The sequence below is a fragment of the Chinchilla lanigera genome, unplaced genomic scaffold (assembly GCF_000276665.1).
Source record: "Chinchilla lanigera isolate Chin_1 unplaced genomic scaffold, ChiLan1.0 scaffold00033, whole genome shotgun sequence".
Classification (NCBI taxonomy): domain Eukaryota; kingdom Metazoa; phylum Chordata; class Mammalia; order Rodentia; family Chinchillidae; genus Chinchilla; species Chinchilla lanigera.
In genome coordinates, this window is record NW_004955434.1 from 6,552,826 (window position 1) to 6,571,482 (window position 18,657).

The following is an 18,657-nucleotide window of genomic DNA, read 5'->3' on the forward strand; positions in this document are numbered from 1 at the left end:
TGAAGAGACTGAAGAGATTAGTGCCACTATCGAGAACTTGAAGGATGTAGGGGTGGTGGTTCCCACCACATCTCCATTTAACTCTCCCATTTGACTAGTGCAGAAGATGTATGGGTCTTGAAGAATGATGGTAGACTACTGTAAACTGAATCAAGTGGTGACTCTGATGATAGTTTCTGTACCAGATGTGGTGTCCTTGCTTGAGCAGATTAACACATACCCAGGTATTTGGTATGCAGCTATTGATTTGGCAAATGCCTTCTATGCCACAGCTATCCATAAGGCCTATCTGAAACAATTTGTTTTCTGCTGACAAGGTCAGCAATACACCTTCACTGCCCTATCTTAGGGTTATATTAACTCTCCAGTGCTATGCCACAACTTAGTTAGTAAGGACCTTGATTGCGTTTCTCTCCCACAAGACATGCTGGTCCATTACATTGACAATATTATGCTGATTGGACCAAGTGACTAGGAGGTGGCATTCATCCTGGATTTGTTAGTAAAGCATTAGCGAGCCAGAGGATGGGAAATAAATACAAGAAAATTTAAGGTCCTTTTACCTCAGTAAACTTTCCAGGAGTCCAGTGGTGTGGGGCATGTAGAGATATCCCTTCTGTGGTAAGTGATAAGTTGTCACATCTGGCTCCCCCTACAACCAAATAAGAGGCACAACACCTACTGGGCCTATTTGGATTTTGGAGGCAACACATTCCTCATTTCAGTGTTTTACTCTGGCCCATTTGCTGAGTGACTTGGAAAGCTGCTAGTTTTGAGGGGGGCCCAAAACAAGAAAGCCTTTTCAAAAGGTCCAGAATGCTGTGCAGGCTGCTCTGCCACTAGGGTCAGGTGATAAACAGATACAATCCAGCAGATCCAATGGTACTTGAAGTGGCACTGGCAGATAGGGATGCTGTTTGGAGTCCCTGGCAGGCCCCCATAGGTGAATCACAGTGGAGGCCTTTAGGATTTTGGAGCAACACTCTTGTCATCATCTGCACACAAGTATTCTCCCTTTGAAAAACATTTCTTGGTCTACTCCTGGGCCTTAGTGAAAACTGAATGCTTGACCATGGCACACCATATTACTATGTGACCTGAGTATCCATCCTGAGCTGGTATTATTTGATCTATCAAGTCATAAAGTTGGATTTGCTCAGCAGCAATCCTTCATTAAATGGAAATGGTATATATGTGATTGAGCGAGAGTAGTTCCAGAGAGCATAAATAAGTTGAATGAAGAAGTTTCCCAGATGCCCATGGCTCCTACTCCTTGCTATATTGCTGTCTGTCTCCCAGCATGCACCTATGGCCTCATGGGGTATACCATATGACCAGTGGTCAGAGGAGGAGAATGCCCAGGCCTGGTTTATGGGGCTGCAGTATTTCAACCCCTTTCCAGGACATCACTGAAGGACAGTGGTGAAAGGCTATATACTGTGGCTGTATACTGAATTATGGGCTGTAGCCAATGGTCTGCCAGCATGGTAAGGAAACTGGAAGGAACATGACTGGAAAATTGGTGCCACACATATTTGGGGAAGAGGTATGTGGATAGACTTTTCCATATGGGCAAGGGATGTAAAAATATTTGTCTCCCATGTAAACAGTCAACAAAAAGTAACCCCAGCAGAAGAAGACTTCAACTGTGAAGTGGATAGGATGGCCTCTTCTGTAGATAGTGGTTGTTATTGCTTGTGTTTAGATGTCCCCTCAAAGCCTCATATGGTCATAGGGGGTGCTTTTTCATAGGTGGCTGGATCTAGAGTGTGTGGCATTGGAACTGATTCATGGTACAGTGGGATAAGTAGCCTGGATAAGATACAAGGAATAGGAAGAGATGTGGTTGTCCCTTGTTGCCTTGCTACCTTCTGCCTGCCGTGAACTGCTTCTTCTTTGTAGTATCACCCTGCTTTGGAGCCAACTGATTATGAACTGAAACCTTTACAAACTGTGAAATAAACCTTTCCTCCTTTAACTTTGGGTATCAGGTATTTTCTTTCAGCAACTAGAAAAGTAACTAAGACAAAATTTGGTACTGGAGAAGTGAGGTTGTGGTGACTGACGTGTGGTTCAGAAGCCTTTGGGACTGGCTCGTGGCAAGAGTTTGGGAAGGTTCAGAGATGCTGCCTGAAACAGTAGCACTGGAATACTCTGTGCTGTATTTGATGAGGGATTCCAGTCAGAGCTCAGAAGACCAGGCTTGGAAGATTTCTGCTGGGAAGAACTGCATTGGCCATTGGACTCCAGATAATGTGCATTATACCTTGGCAGAAAGTTTGCATTTTGCTTATTGACAGAGACTTTTCTTGAGGCTAAGATTAAGGGTGACAGACTAATTAATTTTGGAGAAGAAACTTGAAGGCAGTCTAATGTTAAGGCAGTGGCATTGCTACTATTGGGGGTTTTTAGCCAGATTTATGTTGAGAATCGAGAGCAAAGAGCCCAGCAGAATGATTCAAAACATTGTGAGTTTGGCCAGAAAGAAAACTCCAGTAAATTGCAGCCTGCAAAGATGAAACTGAGGAGAAATTGGTCCCTGAAAAGACTAGCAAGAAAAAAACAAGTATTTCAGTAGAAGACAACAGGAAGGATGACCTGAGGACATCAGAAAAAGCAACAGGGCTCCAGCTTTTGCAGCCTCAGAATTGCAAAGGTGAAAGACTTTGCTTTGACATGAGCACTCCAGAACACCATGTTTCAGAATGGCAGCAGCACTAAGTTGTTCCTTAGGATTTGGTTCAAAGGCACTGGACTCCTACAGCCACAAGAAAAAGAAGCCTGGCTACTGCTTCAGTTGGTGGCAGACTTTGGCCTCCTCTGTGTGGTCCTGGTTTTAGTTGTATACAGAATGCAAAAGTTGAGGGGTCAGAAAGGTTTCCTCCCAGATGTTAGAAGAAGGCCTGGGAGGCCAGGTAGTGTGTCTCTGAGAGGGCTGTGTGTGAAGCTGTGAATGTGAAACCAAAAATGCAGTGGAGACCACAGAAGTTTGGAGAAGCCAGGAACATGGATCATCTGAGGAAAACTGCAACGAGGGAGCATAGCCAGCTCCAGACAGAAGTCATGGAAACTATAAATACTGGCAATGCCATAGGGGTGGAACCCTTTGGAGTCCACAATTTGCCACAGATTACCAGGGATACTAGAAGTGGAACTGTGGGATTTAATGTTTGCCCTGCTAGATTTTGGTCTTGCTTTGTTTACATTCCTTGCTGTTCTTTTGTTTGTAACTTTTGCAATGGAAATGTCTATCTTGTACCATTGAATGTTGGAAGTATTTAACTTTCTTTTCATTTGTACAGGGGCTTGCAGCTAAGAATTTGCCTTAAATCTCAGAGGAGACTTTGGACTTGGACTTTTCAACAATCCTCCAACTCATAGAGATGGACTAAATGCCTTTTACATAAAGGGATATGCATGAGTCCTTGTGGGGCCAGGGGCGGAATGCTATAGCTGTGTTTAGAAGTTCTCCCAAAGCTTCATGCAGTCATAGGTGGAGCTTTTCAGAGGTGGCTGGATCTAGTGTGTGTGACACTGGAATTGATTCATAGTGCAATGCTGGGCTCAAGGGCACTAGAATTAAGAGTGTGAGTGCCATGTACCCTAAGTAGCCTGGATAAGATATAAAGGATAGAAACTTGTGGTCATCTTTGTTGCTTTGCCACCTTCTGCCCACCATGAACTGTTTCTCCTCCATGATGCCACCTTTCCTTGGAGCCAGCTGATTATGGACTGAACCCTCTACAAACTATGATCTAAATAAACCTTTCCTCCTTTAACTTTGGATGTTGGGTATTTTGTCTCAGCAACTAGAAAAGTAACTAAGACAATGGTCAACCTCTTTCTTCAGTCGCACTTGTCATTTCCCAATGGGCTCATGAGGTGGCAGGAATAGAAGTTATGCATAGGTGCAGCAACATGGACTCCCACCCACCAAAGCTGATCTGGCTATAGCCACTACTGAATGCCTAATATGCCAGCAGCAATGCTGAATCCCTAATATGGCACCATTCCCAGAATAGATCAGTATGTGACCTGGTGTTAAGTTGATTATATTGGATTACTTCCATCATGGAAAGGATAGTGCTTTGTCCATACTTGCATAGACAGTTACTCTGTGTATGGATTTGCCTTCCCTGCATGTAATGCTTCTGCCAAAACTACCATCCATGGACTTATAGAATGCCTTATCCACTATCATAGAATTCTACACAGCTTTGCCTCTGACCAAGGAACACATTTTATGGCTAAAAAAGTGAGGCAATGGGCTTATACTTTTGAAATTCATTGGTCTTGCCATGTTCCTCACCATCCAGAAGTGGCTGGATAGATAGAAAGATGGAATGGTTTTTGAAGACACAGTTACAGCATCAGCTAGGTGGCAGTAGTTTGCCAGGCCAGGGCAGTTCTTCAAAAACTGTGTATGCTTTGAATTTGTATCTCCCATAGCCCAGATTCATGGGTCCAGGAATCAAGGGGTAGAAGTGGGAATGGCACCATGTACCATTACCTCTGGTGATCTGCTAGCAAAAGTTTTGTTTTCTGTTCCCTCAACTTTATGGTCTGATGGCCTAGAAGTCTTAGTTTCAGAGTGGGGGAGGTTTATACCAGAAAGCACAACAATGATACCCTTGAAGTGGAAGCTAAGACTTCCTCCTGGTCATTTTGGTCTTATGCCTCTGTGTAAACAAGCTAGAAATTGAGTTATGGTATGGGTAGGAGTGATTGACCCAGACTATTCAGGGGAAATAAGACTATTACTCCAAAATGGGAAAAAGGAAGAATATACTGTCAGTGCAGGAGATCCCTTAGGGTGCCTTCTATTATTACTGAACCCTGTTATTAAGTTCATTGGGAAACTACAAAAACCCAATCCAGGCAGGCTGACAAATGGCCCAGAAATTTCAGAAATAAAGGAACAAAGACTCGCTGAGGTGCGGGCTGAAAGTGAAGGGAATACAGAATGGGTAGTATAAGGCAGTTCTAAATACCAGCTATGACCCTGGGACCAGTTACAGAAATGAGGATTGTAGTAGTTCTCCCTTAATATGCTTCCCATGCAATATAATGTTGATAGATGTAATATTGGTTCTTAAGTGTTGTTAAACCTATGTTATAGTGTTCAAACTATGAAATATTAGGAGTAAGCATCACCCAAAGAAAACTTGCCTAAAATTCTAGGGAGGGAATTAGTGTATTTCTGTTTGTATGCAGGATAATTGTAACATGTTAGGTATCACTATGAACTTGTGTTTGTATCTGGAGACCAAGTATGGTTAAGGCAATGTGTCTGGTTGTGAAATTGACAAGGGGTGGATTGTGATAGTTAACTTATTGTGTCAACTTGAGTAAGAAACACCCAACTAAATTGAATCAGCATGGTTCTGGGTGTAACTGAAGGGATTTAATAAAGACAGAAGACCCACCCTGGGTGTGAGTGGTACCAACTAATAGGCTTATTGGCCGCATGGAATAAATGAGGAACAAAGAAGGAAGACTCACTTCTGTTTCTTTGGAGGAGCTCCAGTCTTCACCTTCACCTTGAATGTCATCTCCTGGCTTCCAGCACAGTTTCTCCAGCCTTCCATTGCAGACCTCTTGGCCTCCTGATACAGAGTCTCACAGGATACTACAATGTGCTTCAGATCTTTGATTGGATTCTTAGAATTTCCAGTGTGCAGACAGCCCTTTTGCACACTTCCACACCTTGTTCTGGAGGTGGCCATTGTAAAACTGTCTTGTAAATCCTTATATATTTGTGTATCTTGCATTGAATCTGTTTCTTTAGTAAGCACTGACTGATACAATCCACAAATGAAATTATAGTCTTAATCATTACATTTTACCTGTGTGTCTTAAAAAATATGAAATTACTCATTTAAAGCATGGAAATTATATCATAATGTATTACTCTTTCAGCATTTCTTAGTCATTATTTTAATATACTGATAAAGAGTAGCCCTGCTCAAGAGCCAAATGGATGGAGTTCTTGGCTCTGCTGACAGTTGAGATTAACTGGATGAGTGGTCTCTGGATAAAAAAGCTGAAGTGAATTTCTTGCAGTTCTCTATTGTATCTCTGAACCTCTTACAGGCTTGCAGATTCTCTCAAGTTCTTTTGTTCAAAGGGAGTTTTTGGTAGGGTCTTCAGTGTTTTAGGGTCCACTTTCTAATGAACCTGAAAGTTACTTCCTGAATACAGAATTGAGCTCAATACTGCCCCAAGGATACAAATGAATTCTTAGTTGATCTCATGGCTTAAATAATTTTTGCATTTGTTTTATTCAGTTTTCTTATAAGCTTCAGATTACTTTTCTCAAAATAGCATACTCATCTCAGCTCTATACACTGTGTTTTCCCTAGTCCCCTACAACCTTCCTCTCCAGTTTCTTTACATAGCTTTCTTGTGCTATAGGAGCAGGGAGAGAGCCTTGTACACCCCCATCCCAGAGTAATCAGAGGGAATTGAATAGAAACTGAAAAACTTACTGTACCAGAAATTCATTAAACTGAGGCTGAATTCGCTCCCATCTGTGGCCGGCATTGTACGTTTCGGTTCAGCTCAGGGAGAACTGGGAGTGCGGTTGGCATCCAAGTTGCCTGACAAATGAGTGAGATAAGAAATAAACAGGTCTGTAGAGTGAATCTAGCATCAGTTCACTGCACCGCAGAGTGGGGAGGGAGAGGTATTCTAAAACATATTTGGCTTTCAGATCAGCTCACCTCTTCAATACTTGAGGCATTTTTTAACAAACAGAATTTGTGAACAAGTAAGTCCTAAGTATAGGCATTTTTTTTACGTCATGGCTATTTCATTAGTAACATTTGAATGGTTTTATAAGTGGGACTTTTTGGAATTAGTAACATTTGAATGGTTTTATAAGTGGGAATTTTTGGAAGCACTTCTAGTCATTGACCAGGACAAGACTGAACATGCTACCTACTAAAATGCTGAAAGATTTGAATTCCAGAGGAAAGCTACTGAGCTGTCGCCAGTATTGTGTGTCATGTGTGGAAGGGATAGGAATGCTTATGAATCCGCACTTCCACGGGTTTTGTTCTTACTCTTAAGATACTTTGACATTTTCAGTGTATGTTTCCTTGTGGCAAAACACATATAAAAATGTACCATTTTAACCATTTGTAAGTGTACATTTCAATAACATTAAGAATATTCACATTGTTTTGCAATCGGCACTGCCATCCAATTCCAGGGCCCCTCACTCACCTTCCCAAGGTGAGCTTGCACGGGTATAGCACTGGCTCCCTGTGCCCCAGTGCAGCTCCTGGTGACCAGTGTCCTCCTCATAGGAGTAGAATCATGCAAAGTTTGTCCCTTTGTGCCTGACTTATTTCACTTTAGGGAGTTTTTGATGTTTGTAGCCAGTTCCGTTCAGAAATTGTAATACTAAGAAATTTACTGTGCAAAGCCCTAAGTCTGAAATTCTCCATCCAAAAGGGTTAGTTTTTCTTACCCTAACTAACTAACATGGTTTGTCATATTTGAGGAAGAGCTCCATATTCAGTTTTTTTTTTTTTCGGGGGTGGGGTTACTATTTAATAGTCCTACTGTAAGAGCTTTCCCTGAACGCCAGACGAAGTTTTCCTTAAAATTCCACTTTTTTTGTTGTTACTGTTGCCCTTCGGCTTTGGGGGATGCAATATCTGTGTTCAGAGTTAGCCCCTTGACTATCGGAGTTAAGTTTGGTGCTGTCTGAGCTGTCCCCAGAAAGCACTGGTATCATGTCATCACTTCACCTGCTTTCTTTAGCTCCCAGCAGTGAGCTTGGCAATCTGCTTCCACCCCCAGCGGCAGTGAGGGGTCTTCTTCTGGGATCTTAACTAGAGTGCCTGCCAAAGAGGGGAGGATCCTTCCCCCTACCCAGAGAGAGAAAGAAACCCATCTTAGCGAGCAGCAATCACATGATACTGAAATATCAGAGTTAGTATTGGAATATTGATGTTACCATTTCACATCCCCGAAATTTGCTGTGCACCCTCGAGGCAGCTTTTACAATTGCTCCTGAATTTCCTAAGATGGCACGTTCCACCGTGAGGGCTGTACCACGCTGCGTGGTGGGCTTGGGAATGCAGAGGTAGAGACAATACGCTGGAGTGGGCTTATGGCTTTTTTGTTTGCATGTCCCTGTTCTGCTGTGAAATTGTGAAGTCATCTATAATAGCACCTCGTTACCCCCGAGAACAAGCAGAACACCCACGTTTTGGACCTTCCCTCATTCAATCATTCAGTAGAAGACATGGTTGACGTGTGTCACGATGACAGAGGGCCATGACCGGAGCCACGTGGGGCAGATTCCCGGGTCTGCCATGTGCTTTGCAAGCTGCAAAGCGTTTCCTCTAAAGCAGCAACTCCTGCCTCAGCATCCCCTGCATTTGGTTGTCAGAAGCCACATGCTGCTTTCTTAACAGCTAATTGAAGAGAGTGCCTGTCTTTATTTTGGTCCTGAGCAGCCTGTGTCATGAAAATGTATTTTCCTTCTAAGCAAAATTGAAAGAAAGAAAAGAGAGGGAGAGAGAGAAAGAAAAAGAGAGGAGGAAAAAAAAAGATTGCCATCCAGTGGAGGAAGGAGTAATTTCCAGCTTCATTCAGGAAAAATGCAGACTGAAATATGCTTAACTCTTTTAACTTGGCTGGGGATTTTTATCACCGTATGGGGTTTTTTCTTGACATCCAGCTTGAACAGGGTGCAGTGTGCCTTTAAGGAAAGAGGTGCCTCACCAAACTTCACTGTAGTTGTGTGTCACCGGCTAGGTAGGGAAGGAAAGTGTTAATTTCTTATTTGTACACTTTTTTTCCCCCGACTTCCTTCCTATTCACTTCATTAAATCTAGAGGCAGTTCAGCATGGGAGCCGTCTGTATGTTGAATTAGGGCTCGCACTCTTGCGCCACACGTCACCAGTCGGAAACTGGGGGTTTGCTTCTGTGATTTATTTCATTATTGTGCTGGTAAAAGGTTTGGAAGAGAATTCTTTTTGGGGGTAATACTTTTAGCATTGTGTAGCAAGTTTTTTGGTTTTTTGGTTTTGTTTTTGTTTTGGGTTTTTTTTGTGTGTGCCCCCGCCCCCCCTACCCCCGCGCTGAGTTGAGGGAGTTGAGCTAGTTTGATAATTTTTTTTAAATCAAAGAACAGTTTAAATCTCCATGAATAATTTTCCTAACATGCAGGAAAAATCTTACTGTACCCTTTCAGTGCAAAAAGCATTGGGAAATATGTAGTGCATTGATTTCTATTAGTAAGAGACCCTTAGAAATCACAGAACGTAAAAGCATTGCATATGGATGTGTTTGGGGTCTTGGGGAAGGGAGGGAAAATGTTTTGTAGCGCTCTGCATTCCTGCATAAAACCTTAATTTAAGGGGAATAATGGTCAGTACTTTTGGTGTTTCCTTGTAATTCCAGAACCTGAATTTAGTAAGAATCTGCACGAATTAGCAATTATAATAAAAATTGTTTCACTAGTTCTGTTTGCAGTTTGTTTTCGCTTAGCTGCTCACAGATTTAAGAGATTTAAAAGTACAGATATCACAAGTTTATGTCCCCCCCCCCCCGCCGTTTCAGAACTCAGGGGGGTTAGAGTAGAAATAGTCACAACTTACCCCTCTTCATTTATCCCAGTGGGAAGAAAAACAATGAAAAATTTATAGCATGAAACTGAAAGTGAAGTGTCACAGTTGTTCGGGATTTTTTTAAGGAGAAGAATAACATATTGTATTAAAATATCTCAACCTGAGATCATGCACATTGCTTTTACTTACATGCATCGAATGGGAAAATAAAACTGTCTTTTCTCTTAAAATTCATCTTAGAATGCTCTGAAATCATGCAGCATATTTTTTTAAAAAGCTCTAAAATGAGGTATAAAATTAAAAAGAAACATACCTGTTTTGCTTTTTTTAAAATAAATTTGAATATTAATTTGTTTTCTTATTGGCTTAGTTGTTAAAATGCGAGCAAGACTCAGAAACCACCTGAGCTAAAATCTCTAATTCTGCTGCCTGGAATAATAGGGGAAAATATGATAAGTAGTTGTCAATATTAAAACAGGCTGAAGGAGGAAGGCTTCGGGCCTTGTAGTAGGTAGAATGAAACAGCAGATTTGAGTATCCACAATCCTTTCAGTATTAAATTTTCAGTAAAATAAAATTACTTGTATATGAAAACATAGCCTTTCCCAGCTCTCTTTTTTTTCCTGATCAGCTGATGAAGAGACTAGCAGCTCGCTGCTTTGCTGGCTTGTTAATTTTATCCCCACTAACTGTGATTTCCGATAGCCGGCCTGCTGATAGTGGTAAGGTAAATATCCTTTTTCATTGCCGTCTTGAAGATTCAGTAGAACTACATCCCAGGCATGTGTAGGTGTGTAACACATCAAAAGCCGGTGTTCTCCGTATTTCTGTGTGCAACTGGGTGCTTGAGGAGAGCAGTACCATTAACTGTTGACAGCCTTGCATGCTGTATTTATTATTAGCATGTTCTGCCTCCAAGATATGCGGGACAATATCCTTTTCTTAATCTTCGCTTAGCTGCAATGTGTTTAGCTGTATAGTGGGTGTCCTGCTTTTAGGCAAATGAATATTAATGAAATAATGTGGAGCTTTTTTTTTTTTCCTTTTTCTTTTTCTTTATAACTCATCAAATATTGCCTCCTTCATAGTGGTTTTCTGAACACTGTAGGATCGTGATGGAAATTGTCTTTTGATTATTAAGGCCTAGGCTCAGGCTGTCCCTTAGGATTCTGTCTGTGTGCATGTTGCTTCTATGGATTTGCACATTGGAGAATGCATAAGAAACAATTTTTTTAATCCCACTGGCATTTTTACCATGCCAGGTTGTTTTGTGTTCTGTACTAGGTTTTTTTTTTTTTTTCCACAAAACCTTTCTTTTTCAGGAGGCATTGTACATAAGTGAAAGAAATTATGTCTGAGCTGTAATCACTCTTTATATTGATTGTTATACTCACATGATCATAAATATTAGCTATGTTTGGTGCTGTGGAGAAATGAAGGTAATTGCCTTATGATTAGAGCTCTTTCAGCTACGAGAAAGGATTGATTAGCATTTGCATACTGGAGGCAATATTGAGAAGCAGGAGGAACAAATAACAACGTCAGTTATTTTGTGTGAGAAAGCAATTTCAAAATGTAATTTAAAGATTTTTTTTAAAGAAAATTTCCTTTCAGTGGTCAAATTTTCTTTTTATCTGTGCTTTTTTTTTTTCCTGGTTTTTTTCTTTGCATTTTTCCCTCTTTATTTTTCTTCTTAAGTTTTGAGACTTACTAGGAAAAAAAAAGTTTAAACTTCTGGGTCTATCACATGGATCTTTTAGCCCTTTACGAACAGGTTTCTTTTATATCTGGTTGTTTTTATAGCTATTTTATTATCTCTCTGCATTAGTGCTGCTGGCTCTGGTTTAAAGCAAACGTTTGCAGGTAATTGGAAAAAGTGTTTGTTGTTTGTGAGTGTGTGTGTTCTTTATCGGATGATTTAAGTACATTTATCAAGGAATGTGGCTTTGTACTTGCCTGTTTATTAATTGCTACCTTAGAACAAAATCTGGATGGGAGTTTGATTTGTATTGTGATTCATGAATAAATTGATGTAAAACCTTAAAGAAGAAAAGGTCAAAGCTTGTCTGATTGTTTGGACGTATTCTTAGGGGAATTTTTTTTTCTTTACCCCTCTCTCATTTTTTTATTTACCTTTCTTCCCTCCTTACAGTAATGAGAGAATTAGGGTTTTTATTACATGGAGCAAAAATTTCATTTCAATTCAGCTGTCTCCAAGCCCTTGAATGTATAGATGTTTTAATATGTTTTAATATTCATCATCTTTTGGGTGTCTCAGGCCTTCAACATATTTTGCTTGTGAAACAGACTTATGTTAAAAAGATGCATTTTTCCAATATAGTGATCCTTTTTTTTCTTCCTTCATTGATCACTGTAAACTTTTATCTTTTTTGTCAATTAGATTTTATTCTAATTGTTCAAGCTATATGTATTTATCTTGGTGATTTTTCTGCCTCCAATTTTTTCCCTTTGTTACCTACTCACAGGCCATTGAAGACGGCAATTTGGAAGAAATGGAAGAGGAAGTACGGCTTAAGAAGAGAAAGAGACGAAGAAATGTGGATAAAGACCCTGTGAAGGAAGATGTAGAGAAGGCTAAGAAGAGGAGAGGCCGCCCTCCAGCTGAGAAACTGTCACCCAACCCCCCCAAACTGACGAAACAGATGAACGCTATCATTGATACTGTGATCAACTACAAAGATAGGTGAGTGTTGCGCCCCTTCACCTTCACCGTCACTCACCCAGGACCATGGGTGGCACCACCTGAAGAGCCGCGTTTATTAAGTGGTACGCTTGTGCTTTAAGGTTCTTTCTATTTTGTGTTTTATGACTTTCTCTCCCAAAGGTATTAGCTGCCTGTACTGTGTCAAATGGTCACTATTGTTATTTTGTGTGATGGCTCGCTATGTATTTATTAAGATAGTTGGGCATGACTTTATATGGTAGTTTTTTAAAAAAATCTAAACTGGAAAAGGATCCTTCAGAACTTCTAAGATATTACCATTGATGTGAAAGGGGGTCAGGATGGTAGAATGAAATTATTTGTTGAGAGAGAAGATGCCTCAGGTATTTAAAGTAAATATTTCATGTTCAGGCTTTGTTTGAAACCAAATACGATTCCTCAGAAAAATATCATTCTTTTGCTCCTTCTGACTTGTGGATTTCTGAGCACTTGTTGGAGGTGTCTCCATAATTATACATAGCCAAGTGATACTTTAGTAAATTGACCTCTTTGTCATGGAACTTTTGGATGTGAATTATGACAAAAAAAAGAGACTGTGTTGGACACTTCTGAGATGATCTTAAACAATGAATAATTATTTGAAAACCCAAACAAATACATTTGAGAGTATCAGTTAGTCCTTCACAGAAGATAAACAAGTTAGGCTACGTTCTGGTTGGTTGCTTTAATTGATTTGGTTTGTACTTGGTAGTCATGTGACAATGTTTTTATTTGAAGATCTCATCTTATTTCCGCTGAAAATAAGATAGGAAACCAAACACATTTTAGTTCTCTAAATTGCACAGTAGTATTCAGTTTTTAGTTGCTAGTAATTTTTGTCGTGAACTACTACTGCTTCATACAACTGGATATGTTTAACACAATTATGATTTTCGTTTTTCTTTTTGGCATGGTGCACATGTTATACCAGGGAGGAAGAACTTGTTATTGAGGTTCAGTAGCAGAGAAAGCAAAGAACTTTCCACCAGGAAGTTTTGTTGTTAAGCTTTTCTTATCTCTAGGGAGCTTTCAAAAATGGTGAAGGGCGTGGGGGTGGGTGATGTTTGTGAAAGGGCAGAATTTCTTATCCCTCTTCACTGGCCAGGTCTCTTAAATTCCATGTTTACTATTTTTAGTATTTTCTTTTTCTTTTTTTAAAGTACATTCCCTTTAAGGACTCTGATGTGGCCACCAAGGGCAGCCCCTTTATAGTGAGTTTAGATCTGTTGTTCATTGACAAGGAGGAATGTTGGCAGCCACGAGGGAAAACGATCACAGCTCCATTCTCGGTCCAGAGTGAACCCCAAAACTTCCTTGTACAAACCAAGCATCAGTAACTCTCCGTCAACTTTCTGTTTACCTGCATCTCTCCCTGTAGGTCGCCTATAGACAGGAAACTTGGATTATCACACCTTATTTTATTAGCCCCTCATGTGAAGGAAAATATTACTAAGTAGAGAGTATCACTCTGCACATACCTGTAACCTTTTTGCTTTTGTCTCAGGAGAGCATAACATCTGTTTCTCTGACCAGATGTGTCTTGGCATTTGACAAACATTTTATCCATTGCTTGCTGAGTGAGTCTGTAGTTCTTGTGACACAGAGAAAGGCAGAGAAGGTCCTTGGAGAATTAAAAACTGTGTGTTTGATTCTAGAGTAAGGGCTGTGTCTTCTCAGAGGTCAGCATCTACCACATGTTGCCAGCAGATTGACGGATTGTTTTATTTAGCTTCATGGGGATTTTTTTGGGGGTGCATACACTTTAAAAGCAAATACATCGTTTTTACATTCCTATCCCCCCTCCCCACTTTTTTGAAAAACTTACAAATCTGGTGGCCCTCTGCTCCTGGTTCTTCTCTAAGGAGGCAGATAGCAGAGGGGCGAAGTAACGTCTGTCTTTACGTGGGGCACCAAGGTCTGGGTTGCTACCGTCTTTGTCACGCTCTGTCATTTCTGCAGTTTGGAGTGTGAGTTTCCCTCTGTTGTCAGATTTTTGTTTTTTTTTCTGGTACCAGGAATCAAACTCACGACCTTGTGCTTGCCAGGCAGGCGCTGTGCTGCTGAGCTAAATACCCAGTCCCCTGTTGTCAGATTTTGCATACATGCCCCACCTCACTCACAGTACCTGCTGGCTCCATTGCTTTCTGAGTGTGAGACTTCCTGATGTCTGTGGGTATAGGCGGAGGACTTTCCTAGAAGCCATTCTCTAAGCTTCAGCAAAACACAGCCCTGTAGCCTAGAGCAGAAGCCATTGATGTAACTGTCTGCATTTCAATCCTGCTTCTGACCTTTGTTTGCTGGGGGAGGGCTGGTGGTGGTTAATTGACTTAATCTCTTGGAGCCTCAGTTTCTCCATCTCTGCAATGGAATAATAACTGCACTTGCCTCTGGAGTTGTAGTAGTGGTTAATATAAGCAGGTTCTTAGGACAGTTTAATTATTAATAATTAGTTTTTCAGACTATTGCAGTTAGATAGAAGGTGAAGGAAATGTCCTCACTGATACTGGTTTCCATGGTTTTATTTCCATTAACAGAAATGCAGTTTTACTGGAATTGATTAGGGACCATGTCTTTATTTGTACTGTAGGTAAAGGATATTTAAATATTTTAGCATGTGGATATTTAATGGGTTTTTTTTCTCCCTTTTCCTACTTTTATTTATTTGTTTATTTACTTTATCCTTACAAAAGTAGCCTCCTAAGATCCAATGTGTGTGCTCCCACACTAAGGTACTTTCTGGGGAAAGTATACTGAATTTTTCCACCTCTGCACGTTTCATATATATTTCATGTTAGCAATCCTCCAGAAAAAAGCGCTTACTCTATTTATATTTTGTATTTCTCTTACCAAACTTGGTTCTCAAGTAGGAGGCACTCAAATTAGTAGCTCCTTAATTAGATACAGTGTCATATTTTTGGTTCACTTTAGAAAATGCTCCTGAGAAATGTACATCTCCCTGTTTTAAGATTTTTGCAGCATTAAAGTCAGTTACTAATATAGTAACTCAGTCTATGTGGAAGAGAAATACACCTGTACTAATCTCCCTCCCATCACTTCTGTCCAGTGTGAGGGCTCTGACCGCTATGTAGATTCACAGTGTATTAAATAAGAACTGCCATCTGTATTTAATAAATAGACAGGAAGAATTAATTAGCTTTCATGAGATAGTTGGGGACAGATGTATCTAGATATTTTTTGAAAGACCTCAGGTAATTTAAGTGTCTGTTTATTGCTTTGTGTTCAGTACCAAGCCTCATTTATTTTTTTTTAAAGAGTACTTTTAAAAATGTGACCTCGAAGAGCCAGTGCCTCATTTATTTTTTTAAAAGGAGAGTACTTTTTAAAAGTATGACCTCAGAGAACCAGTAATTTTCTGTGATTCATACATGGATTGCTATCTGAGGAAGTTGCTGGTCTGCTACTATTTCCCATCAATTTCTTTCCCCAAACAGAAAATCTTACATCAAGTAGGACTAGAAGCTTTGTTTTGACTTGTTAACATGCTTTATTTTTTGCTTATTTTATAAGGCTTTTAAGGCTTTTATTTTATAAGGCTTTACTATTTAACCGAAGACGCTATTTCTTTGAAAGGGGGTTCACCTAATTTGCATCTGTACCCTTTGAAATGTCCCTGGGGTACAATGTAGAATAAGATGGTGGAGAATATTGGGTAGTGGAGCAAACCTAGAGGAGCATGGCTTTTAGTTGATTGGATAAAGGAGACAGATTCTTGGAGACATTGATAAATGTGGAAGGGACTTTTAGCTCTGCCTGGTTCCACCTTGCCAGACCTAGATGTGTCCCCAGCACCACTGATGACAGTCATCCAGCCTCCACATGGGCAACCCCAGCTTTAGCTCACCATTTTAGGACATGTTTCTTGATATGAAGGATGGCTCCAAGCACAGTAGTTATTTTCTACATTAAAATGGACCCAGCCCTTTTGACTTCTAGGTGTTCGTTCTGCTTGGACCGTCAGAGAATAAATCCAATCTCATTCCAAGAAAAGTATATCCAGTGCAAGACCTTCCTCTTCAGTTGAAACCCCTCACTTAGATTGTCCTACTGGTCTACCTCCTTAGGCACATTCTGCTTGCCTTGGGTCCCACTTGAAACATGGCATCTCGAACACTAGAGATTCTCTTCCTGCTGAGGGTAATTACCTTGCTTATTCTGGACACCAAAATCCTATTAACATAACACAGGGATGTGTTTACTTTTTTAGCAATCTCGAGTTAATTTACACTGAACACGTGACATCCCTTCCCCCCAACACACACATACATAGATCTTTTCTTAAATGAAGGCTGCCAAGGTTAGCTGTGAACTTGGCATTGTTGTGAAATGTTATCTACTGATTTTGTTATATGTGAGCAGCCGCACCTTATATACCTTCAGTCCTATCACTCTTGCCTATGGATGTAACTGAGTCTTTAATACTTTTTTAAAAAATCGTGTTTACGTGTCCTCCTACATTTTTGTCGTCAAAAGATTTGAAATAAGCTGTTTTTGAGAACCTTCTAAAGCACAAAGGACAAGGCTCCATGACCAGTCCCTGGAAATCATGGAGGGTGACATGAATATATCAACCAAGTAATCCTTAGAGTTGATTAACTATCCGTGAACTCATATGGTCATACGACCACATCACACATGTTGACCCATCCTTTCTCAAGGTTATCAAGAAAGGCTAAAACCAAGATACACTGTTTGTAGCCTCTCCAATCTATCAACCTAGAAACCCTGCCGAAAAAGTGAAATGAGGTTAGCATGCCATGGCTTTTTCTAAGAGACCTCCTGCTGGTACTTAATGGTGTTATTTATCTTTTCTTAATAGCCCCATGGCATGTAAATAATTTCTCTAAGTTTTTACCAAGGGTCAAAATCAAGCATAAGAGTCTGAGGATTCCTTTTGCCTTTTGAAATTGGGACATTTGCTTATCTCTAGTGTTCTGGTTCCATTTCTATTCTGTGATTTCCTATACATTATTAGCAAAAGCAATCCACACTCTTTCAGTATGTAATTACTTTACAACTGGACACTGAAGTCATTTGAAGCACCTTGATATGCTCCATTTTTAATCCGTGCTCTTATCATGATCTTTTGTTCTGCATTATTGTGCCTTGCTTTCAAATCTGAGCATTGTTCTCATTCCTGAAGAATCTGGAAACAGAATAGGAGTTGAGCGTCCTCACCTCACACTGTTGATTATTGCTGATGCGTTATTTGCCGGCACCTTCCAGGAGGGCCAGCTCTACTGTCTGCACAGGGATGTGGATGTCAGGTCCAGCTCTGAAGAGCGACGCTGTGAAGCAGTGGCCGAGGCAGGAGATCCTGCCCAACTTGTCTGATAGATGGGTGGATGCAATGCTGGCACACAGTGGGGCTGCAGTCATGGCAGCCATGTGGCTCCTGCCTCTTCCTCACTCCCTCTCTCTCCTTGGCTGGGCCTCTTTCTTCCTGTGTCTGATTTTAATAAGCCTGGCGGTATCACTGGGAATGACGGTGGTAAGCCCCAGCTTGTTCTGAATTTAATTGTCTTTGCATTGGGGAAAATTGTTCTTTCATCCTGGAAATACTTCTGACCTGTTATTTCCAACATTGTACTGCTGGATCCCAGCCATGGGGTCAAAACCACAGACGCATAACCCATCTACTCCCTATGCGGTGGAGGATGAAGTTCTACAGATTACTAAACAAGCAGCTGGCCTGACGAATTCAGGGAAGGTATGGTCAAGTAAGCCCTATTATAGGATGATGCAGTGATAGTATCTGGTATTGATGGTCACTTCTGGTTTTAAAAAAAGACTGTGTCATCATAATGACATTTGCATCGAAAATTGAGCCAACATTTCATTACTTTAGAGTACCTTTTTAAGGACTTGGTATTCCGTAAACCTAATTCTCCTAAATTGTACTTGTTTAATTCCTATATTCACTGGAAAGTAATTTGTAGCATTTTCCTTGTTTAGAATAAGGCTTAGCCACCATTTTTGCAGGCCCATATATAATCAATCTATTTGTCAGAAGAACTGAGCTCTTGTTAAAAAATTGTTCCCTGGCCCTAAGGTTTTCTCTCAAAAGTACTGAGGTTATTTCCTATATAAGACACTTTCAACATTGAGTATTATTATAAGGCTTCATTCTAAGGGACCACTGAAACCAGTGTTTAAACTGTCTAAAATCAGATTGATATGCAGTCATGCCAGGTGCTCCGCAGGCAGAGGCAGGAGGATCACATATTTGGACCTACCTGGGCAACTTAGCAAGACCCTACTCAAAATGAAAAATAAAAATGCAGGGGCTGGGGATTTAGCTCAGCTGCAAAAGCGCCTGCCTGGCAAGC

General features: G+C 40.5%; 1 protein-coding gene across 8 annotated transcripts in view; it reads left to right on the forward strand.

Annotated features, from left to right (window-relative positions):
- The window catches only part of Smarca2 (SWI/SNF related, matrix associated, actin dependent regulator of chromatin, subfamily a, member 2), a 171,948-nt gene that overhangs the window by 131,976 nt on the left and 21,315 nt on the right, over window positions 1-18,657 (forward strand). For 7 of the 8 annotated variants that reach the window (XM_005388600.2, XM_005388605.2, XM_005388604.2 and 4 more), the window contains one exon: window positions 12,075-12,292. In XM_005388600.2, coding sequence (XP_005388657.1) covers window positions 12,075-12,292 — 218 coding nt within the window. Of the gene's footprint in view, window positions 1-8,848; window positions 8,976-10,219; window positions 10,316-12,074; window positions 12,293-18,657 lie in introns of those variants that run through there. The other variant, XM_013516311.1, reaches the window with a different exon arrangement.